Source organism: Larus michahellis, chromosome 1 (assembly GCF_964199755.1).
Source record: "Larus michahellis chromosome 1, bLarMic1.1, whole genome shotgun sequence".
Lineage (NCBI taxonomy): Eukaryota > Metazoa > Chordata > Aves > Charadriiformes > Laridae > Larus > Larus michahellis.
Window position 1 is genome coordinate 73,295,699 of NC_133896.1, and position 15,464 is coordinate 73,311,162.

General features: G+C 40.5%; 1 protein-coding gene across 34 annotated transcripts in view; it reads left to right on the top strand.

Moving 5' to 3' along the window:
* The window catches only part of SOX5 (SRY-box transcription factor 5), a 656,593-nt gene that overhangs the window by 613,634 nt on the left and 27,495 nt on the right, over window positions 1-15,464 (top strand). For 19 of the 34 annotated variants that reach the window (XM_074586204.1, XM_074586286.1, XM_074586249.1 and 16 more), the window contains 2 exons: window positions 5,294-5,471; window positions 10,349-10,521. In XM_074586204.1, coding sequence (XP_074442305.1) covers window positions 5,294-5,471; window positions 10,349-10,521 — 351 coding nt within the window. The remainder of the gene's footprint in view (window positions 1-5,293; window positions 5,472-10,348; window positions 10,522-15,464) is intronic. The other 15 variants (XM_074586316.1, XM_074586333.1, XM_074586325.1 and 12 more) reach the window with 1 other exon arrangement.

Below are 15,464 nucleotides of genomic sequence, written 5' to 3' on the forward strand. Positions count from 1 at the left end.
TTTCTGATACATATTGGTCAGACATTTCTGGATAAGCACGAGACTGAATGGATAAGCCACTGACTGGCTGCATTGTTCAGTGGGCAACAATAGCATCATTGTCTTCTGCCCCAGACATGCCAGTAAGTGCTCCATATTTTGCATTTCTGTTGAAACGAAGATCTCCACGCAACAGAACCAATGTGGGGGAATGAGGCTTTGTTTCTGGTGAGTTGGCAGAGGCGTTCTTTTAGAAACCCCCTCTCCGGCTTCTTATTTCTAACTCATTTGGCTGTAATTTGTACTGTCAAGGTCATTTAAATAGGCAGCAAGATGTGGCGAATGTGTTCCCAGAGGTCATGAAAAGCCTCTTTAGTAGAGCATGCTAGGCTGTGCTTATGCCAGGTCATTTAAGCACATTTGTATTGCCAGTCAGATGATACACAGAGTAGTTCATGATTTTGTAATAAACCGTGCAACCTGGACCTTCAGTGTGTGCCACAGTGGGATACAGCACTTGGATTTAAATGACAGTACAATAATTGAGTAACTGTGTTTTAATAGTGTACTAATCTTTAAAATATGTGAAAAGAAGTGAGATTATGAAAGCCAAATGAGTCGTCTAGGTTCTTCCCCACCACCCCCCTTTTTTTCTTTCTCTGAGACTGGTTCATTCATCTGGGCTATCAGTCTTTTATTCAGCTCTTGGTGTTGAAATAGTGCCATTTTTAATAAAAGATTTAGAGAGATTCTCAAAATCAGATTCTGTTCCTTTCTTTTTCCATATCAATTCTCCATAGAGATATATTAACCTTTTATCTTAGGAGGAAGTAAATAAGAGACAGCATGATTGAAAGATAAGAGAAGACACCATTTCAGCCAACTATTTGCAACGTTGGTGACTGCCGGTCAGAATTGCTGGGTCCGTCTGAAACTCTGTCGCTGTGTTGCTATATGACTGTGACCAAATCCTTTCCTTTTCTCTCTCTTTCATTTCCCCCCTCCCATATTAATAAGCAGTTTGTGTTTACCTCGCGTTTTACCTTTTCAAAGGACCATACAGACCTTATAATAGCAGTGTGATGCACACTCAACTTACCAGCAGTATTTCTGTTTAAATGTTGCTTGTCAGGCACTTATATCTGGAGAATTCCAGTGTCTGATGCTTAAAACTGAAAGCTCAAAGTTATACAAATCCAGGTTGAGTAAAGCTACAAAATACAGCTCTTGAATATTTTATTTACACCCCAAATTCTGGTGTAGATGAAGGGTTCTTCTTTCTTCCCTCATGTGTCTAGAGATCAGCTGGGAAAAAAAATCTAGAGCAAATCAAGGATTTAAAGTTCCCTGAGCTCCAAAGTTTTGATTAATGACAGTCTTCCAATCCTGGGAATCAAACCACCAGCTCCCCCTAAAATGGCGCCTATTCTGACACTGCTGTGAAATAGGGGATGGGAATCTCTTTACCAATGCTTTGCTCTTGCTGCGGGTACTTCATTTTATTAGCCCTCCGTTGTGTATTTTTGCTTATGCTTTATTCTCCACATTTTTTGTGTGTGTGTGTTTTGTTTTGTTAGACAAATGTGCTACTTTAAAGGAAACATTTCATAACCTTTAATCAAGATCACATTTTACTTTCATCACATCTGTGTTTATATTATTACAAGCCTTTTGGGTCTTAACGTCCTCTGGTCTAAGCATTAATCGTTTTGGCTGATATATAAATAAATGTTTGACTTTGTTTAACCCTTTAAAAAATACTGGCGTGAAAAAACCCACCTTATCAATGGCATCTTAGAATAACTGCATGTCAAAAAAAGGCAGGGACCAATCAATACTGAGCTTTCTCTAATAAAAACTAAGTACAGGGAGTAGGTCTGGATTCTGTGATCCCACTGTATAAAACAGACTCTCCTGGCTGTTGAAAGATAACATCTACCTGGAGTGAACATGCTACATCTATTTTTTTTTTGGTTTTATTACTCGTATTTGCCCTAGCTGTCATGCTGCACTTATACACAGCCTTGATATAACTGAGAGTGAAGCCTGCTAATCTATAATACGGCAGAATGCTAGCTGGGAGATTTTATGGTTAAAAATAAAGGTAGGCCAACACCTAATTCTTCTCGTGGTTACACAGCCGCAAATCAATAATGGTGCAGTTTTTGATTTAAACTGGAAGAGCAGAGAATTTTGAATTTATGTCTGCAAATGGGAAAACGAGTAAAACGGCTCACTGAGTGTAGGAGTGAAGATCCTAACACTCATCTTCACCCTTAGCACAATTGTATATTATTACCCGTCTCCCAGATATTTTTTAGACTCCCGTGGAATAAATCAGTGTAGTCCACTGTGGTAAAGGAAATGACTTAAATTATTATCAACTCATGGTCCAACGTGGGATTTCTAAACTCTCTGGCTGAATTTTTAATGTATTTGACTTCAGTGAGGATTTGAGAATACTGTTTGAAATAACAGAAGTAAAAATGTTATGAGACCGAACAGTGAAGTAATATCATTTTCTAAATACATATAGTAGCTGAAAATTGTTTACTTATCCTCCTTTATGAGAACCAAGCTTCTGTGACCTCCGATTAATTTACCATTAGCCTGAACACACAATGAAAGTGAATGAAGGGGCAATTTGGAATGACATTTATCAGCTCTGGACCTGTCGACTTCTATTATTTCCACAAGGCCTTATACTTCTTGGCTCCAGAGAAGGCTGTGCTGACTTGAATGAAGAAGAGCATTCTTACTACCAAGAATAGTTACAGTGCAGACAGCTTCATTGCTGGGATGCCTACGATGGAAAAAAGCACCTCCCCCATTTCTAAGTCGCATTAAATGAGACCAAAACCACTGTTCTATAGTGGACTTGCACAAGATCTTGCCTTCACCCCAGGCAAAAAAGGGGGAACAGAAGGACTGAGGAAAGGGAGAAGGAGCGAGAGAAGGGAAGGAAATAAACTTTATGGGGACAGGGTAGCTGAGGGATTAAGTCAAAAGGACGAGACTGAAAAAAACCTTTCAGCACGAGGATGCAGGTTGGAATCCAGGCTGACTTTGCAGGGAGTGAGAGCCATTCCCATCAGGGACTGGTTGCTGCACCCTGTGAACTGAAGTGCTGCTCTGGGTCAGGTTTGCAGTGGGCAGAGGGCACACCGGAGCTTTTACTACAATACCTGCAACTAATCAGCCCCTTTTGTTGAGACTTAAAACAGAGGTCAAGAATTGAATATACATGGGAACTAACCCCTCTTAGGTTGAATCAAAACCAAGTCTGTGAGCAGGTTTGCGTTGCTTCTGATACTGTCTTCCAAACAGATGACTTTACTCTTCAGGGATCCTTGTCCAGCACAGGCTCACTGTGTTTGGTTGGTTCATTGGCTGGTTCGTACTCACGCTTTTATGCAACGATCTCAGTACTGATTTTACAACATTATGCTTGCACTGTTGTGGGATTTTATTTTTCTTTTAAACTGAAATCAGCAGAACAGCAGAGCCAGTTCACTTCCATTTGGTTAGTAGGCTAGTCTGTTTTTTTCTAATACAGATGGATTTATATTTCTGTAAAGTAACGAACACCTTCATAAAATGTCAAATGCTGGTTGAACCGGGTGACAATTTTAACCCAGAGGCTTAAGTCTCCTAGAAGATCAACAGAACTCTGCCTTCTAGGTGCCTAAGTCGCTTCTGAGAATACAGAATATAGGCTCCTGAGTCAATTTTATGCATTGGGGGTTTTCCCCTTTATTTTATACACAAGTTGCATCTAGGATGGCTTAAATAGCACTTCAAGGGTGACAGCTTTGTCCACAATGTCCCTGATATGTTTGTCTGCTAAGCTTTTAATTTATTTTTAAGTACGACTATTACAAAAGTGTAGAAATAATCAAATATAACAGAAGTGCTTTGCTCAGAGCTTGCTTCTTTAAGGTAATGGAAAATTTATATGACAGTGCTTTGCAGAATTGTCCTGTGTTTGGAGACGTACGTCTACATCACACTTCCACAAGTGATAGGCAACTATAAAATTCCTTCTTTACTGCAGCACACCACCCTCTGTGGAAAAGAATCAGTATTATGTGATAGTAGTTACAGATACTTTAGTGGTAACAGTAAAACACTCAAACATTATGAGTCTAATTCCAGTCAGCTTTGCATTGCTGTAAGGCAGGAATAACGCTACAACAGTGAACGTACTTATAACTTAGCGAGATCAGAATCGGCTTCTTCAGTGCCTAGAGCCAAAACCCAGTTGTGTGATGTAACGCTTCCAGTAGCTAGAGGACGGCTTTCCTAAGTCACAGTGTGAGAGGAAAGCTAAGCTAATATGGGATGGTTGGACCTAACACCATATCCATTAGTTCTGGTTATTTAAAAGTCAGTTAAAGTCACTTCCAACACATCCCCCTTGCTGAAAAGCTTTTTCTCCCTTCCCTGTTTTTTTTTTCCCCCTTATTGTATTTTGTTTTGGTCAAACAAAAGTACATGACTTAGAATTTTAATGCACTTTATAGTGTTGTCAGTTACTCTGTGTAATCAAGCCAGGTTTAGGAATAATTCCAGTTACCCTGCAAAAAATGCCACCTAATTTTTCTAGTTTTGCATAGTAATAATTACTGAAATCTTGAAGTCCAGCTCCACAGAATATGAAAAAATCTAGAGGCTTATGCAGAATTATCCAGGTTATTGTTTCAAATATTGTGGAAAGAAAGGGCAGATTCTTCCTGCTCTCTTGTTGTGGTGGAAGACAAGTATTTATGGCCTATGACATTTTTGCGCTTGCAGTTCTAAGCATGGGAAGTTTAGAGGAAAGCACAAGTTAAATAAACAAAACAAAAAACAAACAAACAAAAATACCCAAACCAACTGAAAAACCATTCACTTAAACACATTTGCCTGATTTGGGTAGCGGTGGTTGAATTTTAAGTGAAAATTCTCTTCAGTTCCTTTTTAATTCATCCATATCAAATTTAAAATAAGGTAACAATAAAATATAAAAGTGCTCTCTATTTTCATCATAGAAGATATATTTTGTTGATGTGAATAATTTCTTCAGAGGCAATTCTTACATACAAAGTACAAATGGAGGATGTTCTCTGATCACGTCACGCTGATTTTCCAGCTTATCAGTCATCTCGGTTCCAAACTGGAATGACAAGATGGTATCATGTTTGATCTTAATGTATACCATACAACCATTCCGGTTTAGAAGTTCATATGAGCTGAAAACAACTGTCTCTGCTTGGACGGTGTTGTGCCAACAGCAGTCTTTTAATAACCTTCTTTTCTCTTCTGCCTGTTGTAGGATGAAGTAGCCCAGCCTCTGAACCTTTCAGCCAAACCCAAGACATCTGATGGCAAGTCTCCCACATCACCCACCTCTCCTCATATGCCAACTCTGAGAATAAATAGTGGGGCCAGTTCACTAAAATCCTCCGTGCCAGCAACATTAGCTAGTCCTTCGGCCAGGGCTAACACAATAGGTAAGCTCAGTTTCATTTGTCCCTCCTCATAACAATTAACAGGTGTTACTGGAAAGTGGCCATCGATCAGCCAGTTGCCAGACAGCGGTCTGTGAGCTGTCGTGGCTTGACTATAATACTACATGCGTTGGTGTCAGTGAAGGAACTCCCAGAGTCTTACAATTTCAAGAAGAGTACGTTAACTTTTACAGACTCGGAAAACAAAAGGCTGTGTTATTTCAGATACTGCTTTATCAATAACAGCTAATAAATGCTGTTTGTTTAATGGCATACATTAAAGGGAGTGACCTGTCTAACGGTGGGCATTAAGGACACACGATATTCTGCTATGTCATCTAAAAGTAATGTAAAAACTTTTAAAAAATTCCCTTTCACTTAAAAGTCTACGTATGCAAATACATCTTTGCAAAATTACAGGTTTAATCCTTAGTCCGCTAAAAAGCTGCATGGAGCATTATTTTACCTTGGTCTAATAAGCAACACAATCACCAGGTTCATTCAAAAACCCAAATTTAATGTTGTATCTTGCAAAAAGTCTTAACTGACTGTTTCTAACATTGTTCGGAAAAATAGTGTTAATTCTTCCTCCTGTCAAAATTACCTCTTTGCCTAAAGACCATCTAAATAATAACAGTCCTAGTGGTGATTTTACAAGTCTGGTGTGGTAAAGGGACTGTTCTTTGTGTGTGTAAGTAAAATGTGTACACACCCCATTCTTCATCCTTCTCACTGAAACATTTTATTCCATGAAGTGATTGAATATAACCTGAATTAAGATTTCAGGATGTAAATCAAGCTCTGTTCAGGGAATTAAGTGGGGTAGATTGTTGTACCTTTGCTGCCATGTATCTTGTTGCTACTAAAACATCTCCCGCTGGCCACTTCCAGAGATGGCACAAACAAAAGAAACCATAGGTCAAATACATCAGAAGCTGTTTCTGTGATACCTCAGTACTATGTAGTAAAAATTTCTTGTATCTCTACGGGTCTCTCACAAGCTCTCTGTAGTCCCTGTTCCAGACATAGACACGAGGAAGACCCATAGTTATGTCCAAAGATCAAAACAGATATAGTTCCCACTGTATTACCCTCCCACTGTGCATACCTTATGTTGAGGGGGGTTACATATATCAGAGAATATGCTCCTATATCCTATAGAAAAGGAAATAATTTTGTTTGGTATGACAAATTACAATTGTATAAATACTGTGTAAATATCACATGGTTATTTGTTAATGTATGTATTATTACTAGCCCTACACTGTTTAACTTTGGTAGGTAATAACGTATTTCATATTTCATTTGCTTGGCTCTACTGCTCTCCTTGTACAATGCATCGAGTCTCAATTTTTTCACATTAAATTTTTTGTCCTCGATAGACTGAGCATCACATTTAGATGTGGAGTTAAGCATCTGACTTGCATCTCAGTGGCAGGACGTCTCTTGTTCTCTCCGCTCCAATCTTCTTTCCCTACACACCTGATATTTTTCATAGGTTTGAGACCCCTGCAATTTACTTCCTTTAACAACGTGCAGATTTTGAAATGCTGTACCTGTAATGAGTGATAATGTAATTGGATAAAAGCTGTGAGGATGAATGGAGCTTTAAAGGTCACTCTTGTAAGAAGAATTAATGTGTTATACCATTAATAAACCATGGAAAACTGTGGAGCAAAAGATAACATACTTAAGTTATTGTTAATGACATAGACTTCACTGCTGTATATCTCTCAGCTACAAATATAGAAAGTGACTTTTTGAGGTTGCCGAGCAGTGTCACTGTGCGTACTGTGGTAAGCAGTCTTCAACTGTGGTGCAGGAGCTGGACAGACATACAGCCTACTTCTAACAAAGGTCTGTCCTTTAATGGAGGACTAGAAGAGCAAAAGGCTTGTGAACACTCTACAGAGTTTTCCTGCCAACTGCTCAGTCAGATCCAACCAAAGTTACAGTGAGTAAAACCCATTACCACGTTGAAACCGTTTGGTTATCTTAAAAAAGTGAGCATGCAGTTTCAAGTCACCATCCAGCAGGGAATGTGCCACAAAAAAATTTTGATAACATTTTTAGCAAAGGAACTAAGGTCCCTAAAAATGCTAGAGAAACCAGATTACTTTTTTATCGTGAGAAATTAATCCCTCTACCAAACGTCACTGGGAAGCGGGCAGTCGTTTGCCAGCCGGTTACTTCCACCATGTGAGTGTCTGGAGCTGTCAGCGCGAGACACAAGTTGCCTGTCCGAGGTGTGCACGGCCCACCTTGCTGGGATGCGGCTGAGCTGTCTCTTTTCACTGCCACTAACTTCAAATGAAGACCGTTCCCTGAAAGCTGTTCTTCAGGCTGCTTGGTTCCCGTGGCATGGAGAAACGCTCATGTATCGTACAGTTGTCTCTGGAGGATGTACACTTAACAGCCTCCGATGAATAAGAGTGTAGCTGCATTCGGGCATACAGCTATGGAGTCCTTTTCTAGAGCTATCCTTATCGTGTATAAATTATGCTACAGACTGAGCAGTCACAAATGTCGTGGCTTCATGTATGACTTTAAATCCAAGCATTTCTTTTCGGGAACAGGCATATGTCCGCGTACTAAAAACAGAAACAACTTCTCTCTGCCCTTTGCCATTATCTTCAACATCTCTGCGCTAGTTTGGCAATCCTTGTAACTAAGTGCATTTTATGTAATGCAGTTCCCCTCTCTGTCAATAATTCACCACCTACCCTAAACAACAATAATTTACATTCAACTCACTTCTATATTAATCATTTCCCTGCACACCAGCATCTTGGCAGCTACTGAAAAACATAAGGAGTGCTTGCTTTTATTCACTGTCATGTGCCAAACTGTCTCAAAGATAGCAGTATTCAGGAAAAGCCAAATAGTCTGGAGAAGGGCATGAATTCCAGTTCCTCGGCAAATTCGGCTGTATTACAGATTGAAAGTATTATACCTAGCCTAATCAAGAGCACGACCAGCAGTAATACTACTGTTTGTTTGCTTGCTTGTTTGCTTCCTTTACAATTTATTCAGACTACATGCAAGCTTGATCAGTAACAGATGCAAAGTGGGGAAGAAACCAAGCCGGTTGATAAAATGGAGATAAAAAAAAAATAAAAAATCAGCTGGTAGCACTGTGCTGGTGCAGGTTATATCCTTCCTTAGGCTGGGAAAGCTCGAATTACTGGAATTCCATTGGCTGGGAATTACTGAACTGGGTCATTTGATAAAAGCAATGTGGATCAAGTTATTTCATATAAAACTCTTCGGGTTCCTGGGTATTTAGCCAAAAGCGAACTTTTAGTACAATTAACAACAGTCAAACTGCACAGAAACTTTTCTTTCTAGTTTTTGCGCACCAAGGGCGACGGTAATACCGGTCCCGTTCTGTCTGCAGTCTAAAAAAACAACAATAAAAACCCAAACTGAACTAAAATCCTGACAGCAGCGCAGCACTGAACTAATCTGACATCAGCTTCTTCCCCTGAAATGTTTTAAGCAGCAAGACAATGTCCTACGTTTTTTGGCAATCAGCGGATCAGATAGAAGAGTCTAGCGATACAACAAGGATGTGTAATCTGACATGATTAGACAAGGCTCTTTAGGAACAGAACATTCATAATTGAGACAAAGAAAGAGTATTAATAACACTTTCCTAACACGGCAGTTAGCCATTTTATATTTCCTTTCTTTAATCTTAGTGTTTTTCAACAAATCATGGGATTTAATAGCGTGTTTTGGCAGATTAGAGGATTTATGGCCCAGATGTTTTTTGTTCTAAAAATGGATTAGGGTGTAAAGTTTGCTGGAATCCATGGAACATGTTGAGGCAAGCCGGTCATTTTGTGTGTGATTAGTGCCTGCCTTCTGTCTCACAGTCCCTCCATCTGTCACAATTCACCAATGGATCTGGTTAGATTTAGCCTCATGTCACAAACAGAAGTCCCTTTTCTGGGCAATTTCATATTACAGATTCATTTTATGCCGTTTTTATGCCCTAGTTAAAAGACAGAAAGAAGTGTGTGCGTGCGCGCGCGTGTGGGGATGTGGCGAGGGGGAGGGAGATTGATAGATATTAGCCTCTCCTTTAATGTTTGAAAAATAGACTGGGGCTTGGAGTCTCCCATCAGTATTCTATCCTACAAATCACATGCAGATCATAATAAGTATAATCTACAGTACGCGAAAGGAAAAAAATGACAAAGTGTCACATTTAAAATTAAATAGTATTAGCTGTGCCGGTGATGCTTGTAACATTTTAAAAGGAAATAATTCAGTGACTACTAAGGCTAAGCCCTAGGCTGTGAATTTGCAGCAAAACAGTGGACATTTGACCTACTATTAGCAGCATGAATAGGAGTGGGAATGTAGGTCCGTGTAGCTGTGGTTTCTTATACATTTCTGAATGACAGGTGGTGGTGGGGAGCATTCAGTGGATGAGGTTTCTCTTCCCAGCCATTATGCATTTCATATCTATAGCAAACCACCGCCACCTGTGGTTTATTTTAATGTATTCACAAGTTTTAAGAAGGGGAAGAATGAAATGGTCTATTTTTAAGAGTTTGGGATTGCTGGCGTGATGAAAGCCTCCCCTAACTCTTATCCGGTTACATCCTGCTGCATAGAGACCACAAGGCTAACCTCCGCAGCATCCGGGAGATATTGAAACTCATGGGCTCAAATATCGGGACGATGATTTTGGCACTGAGGTTTCTCGTGCTTTCTACCCAGGTGGCTCTGTCATAACAAGAACAGAATTACAAAGCATGGGTGGGTTTCTGGGCTTTACCTTTTAACTCCTTCTCGTTAATAATGATTAACTATTGGTGCGTTTCGTCGATGAAAGCTAAAGTGTTTTCTTGTAACTTTCTCTTTTTAAGATATCCTTTCTTCTATCACGTCGTCAGGTTATTTAAATGACCACGATGCTGTTACCAAGGCAATTCAGGAGGCCCGACAGATGAAGGAGCAACTTCGGAGGGAACAACAGGTGCTGGATGGGAAGGTGGCTGTTGTGAATAGCCTGGGTCTCAATAACTGCAGGACAGAAAAGGTGAGTTTCCGAGACACCCTTTGCAAAGGGTCAGAGATTGCATTTGCCTCTCCCCACAGATACGTAGGTTCTTCCTCCTTTTTTCCCCTCCTTTTTCTTGCTCTATTTTCTTCTTCCCCATTTTGAAACAGAATAGTTGCTTCTTTCAAAAAAAGTGAAAAGTAAAAGGAAAGCCATAACCAAAAGATGACATGAGAGAGAGACCTGGACACCCTTGGGGGAGATTGGGGAGGAGGCAGAGACAGTTAAAGCCCTCACGAGAACTTTGGAGGCCACTAATTCTCTGTTCAAGCCTGTCAACGTGCATTATGAGAAGGTGATCTTGGAAATCTCTGGGTCTAAGTGGAAATCTTGCTTTATGGAAATGCTTACATGTGTTTGTGAGATGAGCTGGATTTGAAAATATTCAAGCTTCTTTAGGAACATAAGCTTTGCTGATACTCAGGCTCAGCTTCTGGGTATTTAGCCTTGTGAGGTTGTCATATATATTTTGTGACCATTGCGATGTAGCACTGTCATATCACGTTAGATGACTTAACAAAATTGAAAAAATGGAGAATTGACAACACAAACTGCACCAAATATTTGCAGTGAAACTTAGAGGCAGCAGAACATATGGGCCTTACCACCTTCTGCTTTTGAACTGGCCTGTGAAGCTGTGCTATAACAAAATATCGACAAAGTGAATATTCTCTAGTAAAATTTGTATGTACTGTAACCATCGTGTATGTCAAAGAGGTTATGATTTGCTGCTTTTCTCTGCAAATACCTGATGTCTTTCCGTGCGCTGCCCTGGCTTATGGAGGATAAATAGACCTGCCAGTTCTTGCTGCCACAATTCTAGTGAACTGTCCTTATAATACTGCCACCTAAGATATACGTCCAAACTCTTGTGTGCGTCTCAACTTCATCTGCTTAGCAAGTCTTTTCCTTCAGTTCCTCTCTTCCCCCGCAATATTTTCTGAGGTGATACAGCCTTCACCGTGCAGTACAACGAAGATGACCGTTGTTGCATTTGGTGTAAACTGAATTTTATTGAAACTGATTCTAGGGGCTTTTCACTGTAAGTCCTTGTGTGAATCACTGAGATAGGCTGATAAATAGAATGAATAAAAATGATCAGCTATTTAGCAGAAACTTGAAAGTCAGTCATCCTAGGAAGCTTGTGAGTCAAACAATATTGTCCAGAATGAGCAGATTGCTAATTTGGATAGCTTTCCATTTTCCCTGTTTTTAGATGGAGTTTGATCAATAAGCTGTGAGAAGCCAGCAGTCTGGGTAATGAATGTTAAATGTACACGTGAGTCTCTCACTACTGTACTTTTTTCATCAGCCTGTCCTGGGTGTAAGTGATGTAGAAATGACTCCAATTTCATGCACTTTCTTGAGAGGAAGGGGAAGGAAAAAAGAGGTCAGTGTAATAGGTATCTGGCAGTACATACAATCTCTCTTAGAAGAATAAGAGCGCTGGTATGGGGAAGGAGAAAGAGAGGGATGGAGCATGTTTACGGCATTTCACATAGAAGAGTACCAGAAGGGAAAAGGGAAAAGCAGAGTGTCAGATATAAGAAGAAGTGATCACAAGCACAAAGGAATTTATATTCAAATATTTAAGCATTCTTGAAAGGATGCTCGGAGCAGAAATTTCTTTTCTCTGCTCCCCATGTAGAAATGACTTTAACACTCAGCCAGATGCTAATGCAAAGTGACTCAAGCTATTCCTCGCAAGCATAGCTAAATTGCCGTTATTTGTTAAGCGCATTGAATTCAGCTGTGGATACAGCAGTTGGTTGCATTCAGAAAGCATCTGTACCCTTTTTTTTTCTTTTTTTTTTTTTTTTTTTAATCCTCCAAAGCAGAGACAACTCTACCTATCTCCCCCCTCTCCTCCCTTGTGCTGGCTGGGAATTGTCAAGTGACAACCGACCAAATCCTTTTGGACAGGAAGCCTTCATCCTGAGTTCTATATACTTGCAAAGCAGGCCTTGTGGTTGGATCAGGAAGCCCATTAAAAGCACTTTGATGGTATGGAAATTCATCTTCATGAAGCACCCAGGCCCCTGAGCAGCATGCTGTTTAGCTGTGGTTACAGATCAGTCATTCACATCGGAGGGCAGTAATTGTGCTGACGGCTTGTTCGGCAATGGAAGTACATAAAATAATCCCAGGCCCTCCACCATGGCATTGCGAGTTAATCTTCTTTAATACAGATCAGCTGTTGTTCTAACACATGACTTTATGCTGGCTCTAGTGACTCTGCACAGCCTTTTGATTAAGTAACAGGAGTGGAACCATCTGCATTCACTTTATTCTGTTACTTTCCTATTGTTGGGATTCTCCTTACTCCTTCTGTTTTCACTTCTCACCCTCAACCCCAGTTGAAGTTTATTTTCCTCTCTAATTCATGCCTCCTGGTGGGCTCGTGGAGGGCAGAGAGGAGTTCTTTTACAAGGTAGCAGGAAGAAAAAAATTGTTTGCTCGATTGAAAATTTTTCTAAAGCAACCATAGGGTTTGTGGTTTTCAATACAATAAATGCCAAAACTTTATATAGGTGAACTGATTTATTTTATTTTATTTTATTTTATTTTATTTTATTTTATTTTATTTTATTTTATTTTATTTTATTTTATTTTATTTTTTTCTAAAGTGGAGACAGGAAAGGACAGAACCAAATCTGAGCTCTCCTAGGCTATAATGGCATTTGAGTTGCTGGGGCGACCACTTAAGCCACTAAGTACTAGTTAAGAAGTTGCACTTTTTAACTGTAGGATCTCCTAACCTGTCTCTTGCATTTGACCCAAAAGAGGAAAAGATGTAGGCTGTAAAGTTTAGGTACTTGTTCTCCTTTCCAATACATGCTCTAGGCCATCCACTGACTAGCCAGCTGTAGAGTTCAGATCCAGACAAACACCCCAACTTCTCTGAAGTTTGTGTCTGATCTGGGACTTTAAAGCTTTTTTTCCTATTAAGAGCAAGATTTGAGAGGAAGGTGAATGTTGCCATTTTGAATTAAATTTTATTCTGTTTTTTCTGCCTTTCAAGGGAAAGAAAAAGAGATAATCGGGCAGGTTGGTAGTGAGAAATAGAGTGCTGCAATGTTACCACTGAGGGTTTCCCTTCAGAAGCTCAGGGTTCTGCCAGGGGACTTAGAAGCATCCCCCTGAGTTTTTGGGACATTACGTTTGCTCACTGGTTGCTTCCTGACAGGGAGATTTTGAGGTGGGGAATGGAATTAAAAGAGGGTTACCTAATGTAGCTATGCGTCTGTGGTCATATTTGTACTTAGAAATGTACATTATGTCTATGGTTATGTACAGAAGAAACGCTCTCCTTCCTGTAGAAATATCTCAGTCTTTATAGGCAACAAACGCTTGTCTGGGGCTATCCCAAATTTTCCTCCCTTCTTTGCTGCAGTGGCCGGTGTAGTTAAGGAGACCTACGATTCTCTGAGACCTTTGTTGAGATTTTGTTGCAAGAATTGCTGCTGCAGCCTACAAGGGAAAGTAGGCTCTGTGTAGTTCTGAACGTGTCTGTTAGACTCTTGGTAGGGATTTATCTGCCAGGGGTAGCTGGGCAGGCTCAGGGCTGGAAATCACCTTCGTGAGTCGCTTGTTAAAGCTCTTGGGGCTTTTCTGCACACATGCACATGACCTGTTAGCTGGCTCGTGTTCCCAGATGGGTTGATCCCTGTGGACAGCCGGACCTGCTAGCTGTAAGGTAGGAGTCAGGCAGGAAGTTTGTGGAATTGGAGAGATGCTGTGTAGAAGGAGTCATAAATGAGAAAAGATTTTTTTGAAATGGCTAGGATGATTTGGGTGAGTCACTTCGTGGGCATCCAACTTGGACCATCTTGAGGGATTTGATTTTCAGAGGATTACAGTAAAAACTATGAGCATTATGATGAACATGGATTTTACTAAAACCTATTTTAATTGCAAATGCAATAAAACATATTTTTACATTACTTTTCTTGGAAACATTTCCATGTATAAATGAGAAATGTGTGTATATGTTTTTCTGGTTTCTTGGAAACCCAGGAGCATAGTTTTATTTGTAATTGTCATCTACAGTTAATTATAGCTTGATATGTACTATACATAAATGATGATACCTTTTATACATGTAGCTTAGAGTGCGGATTGTCATCTAGTGCAAACACCACAACGGGCAACATCAGCAAGTGGACTCTGGTCTATTTGTTCGGCCCCAAAATTGCCTGTTCCTCTGCGAAGGAGATGTACACAAACACCAAGAGCCAGCATGTGTGTGCATGCACACAAGCCCACAGTGCAGTCTTTCAGCGATACACAGCACAAACACGCACCGAGCTAGCCAGTGTTTTTCTGACTATAGTCAGGCTCTCCAACATTTGTGTATGTACCCTGGTAACTGTAAAAAAAAGGAGGAAGGGGGCACAGATGCAGGTGTTTGAGCATGTGTCTGCGTACACTGGTACAAACGCAGGTAGAGTTTTCCGAATGCTGGCGCCTGCTGCTAGAGGTGCCGGCGGCTGGGAGAGCCGTGTAAGTATACGCAGCCACGCAAGCATCCCAGACCTGTATGGAGGCAGTCACACTCGTAGCACGCTCTGAGAGGAGTGCATCCGCATGCGTGTACCTCCTCTGCTGAAGTGTTTCTTAACCTGTGGTACAAGTTCTCCCTGTTACCGCTTGGAGTGTGTCCTTTTAAAAGGCTGTGACATGTACTTGTCTGCTGGGCTGTAACTAAAGAGCTATTTGTAACAATATTTATTCCAGCATTGTAAGCAGGAGCCTATTTATTACTCATGCTTACGGAACACTGGGTTCAGGATGCCTTTCCTCCCATTCCCACCCACCCCTCCTCCCACCATCCTCCCCACTCCCACCCCCACCTCTCCCTCTTCCCCTTAAGAGAGTGCCAAACATGAAATGACAGTGACCAATGTTGACTTAATGTGGAT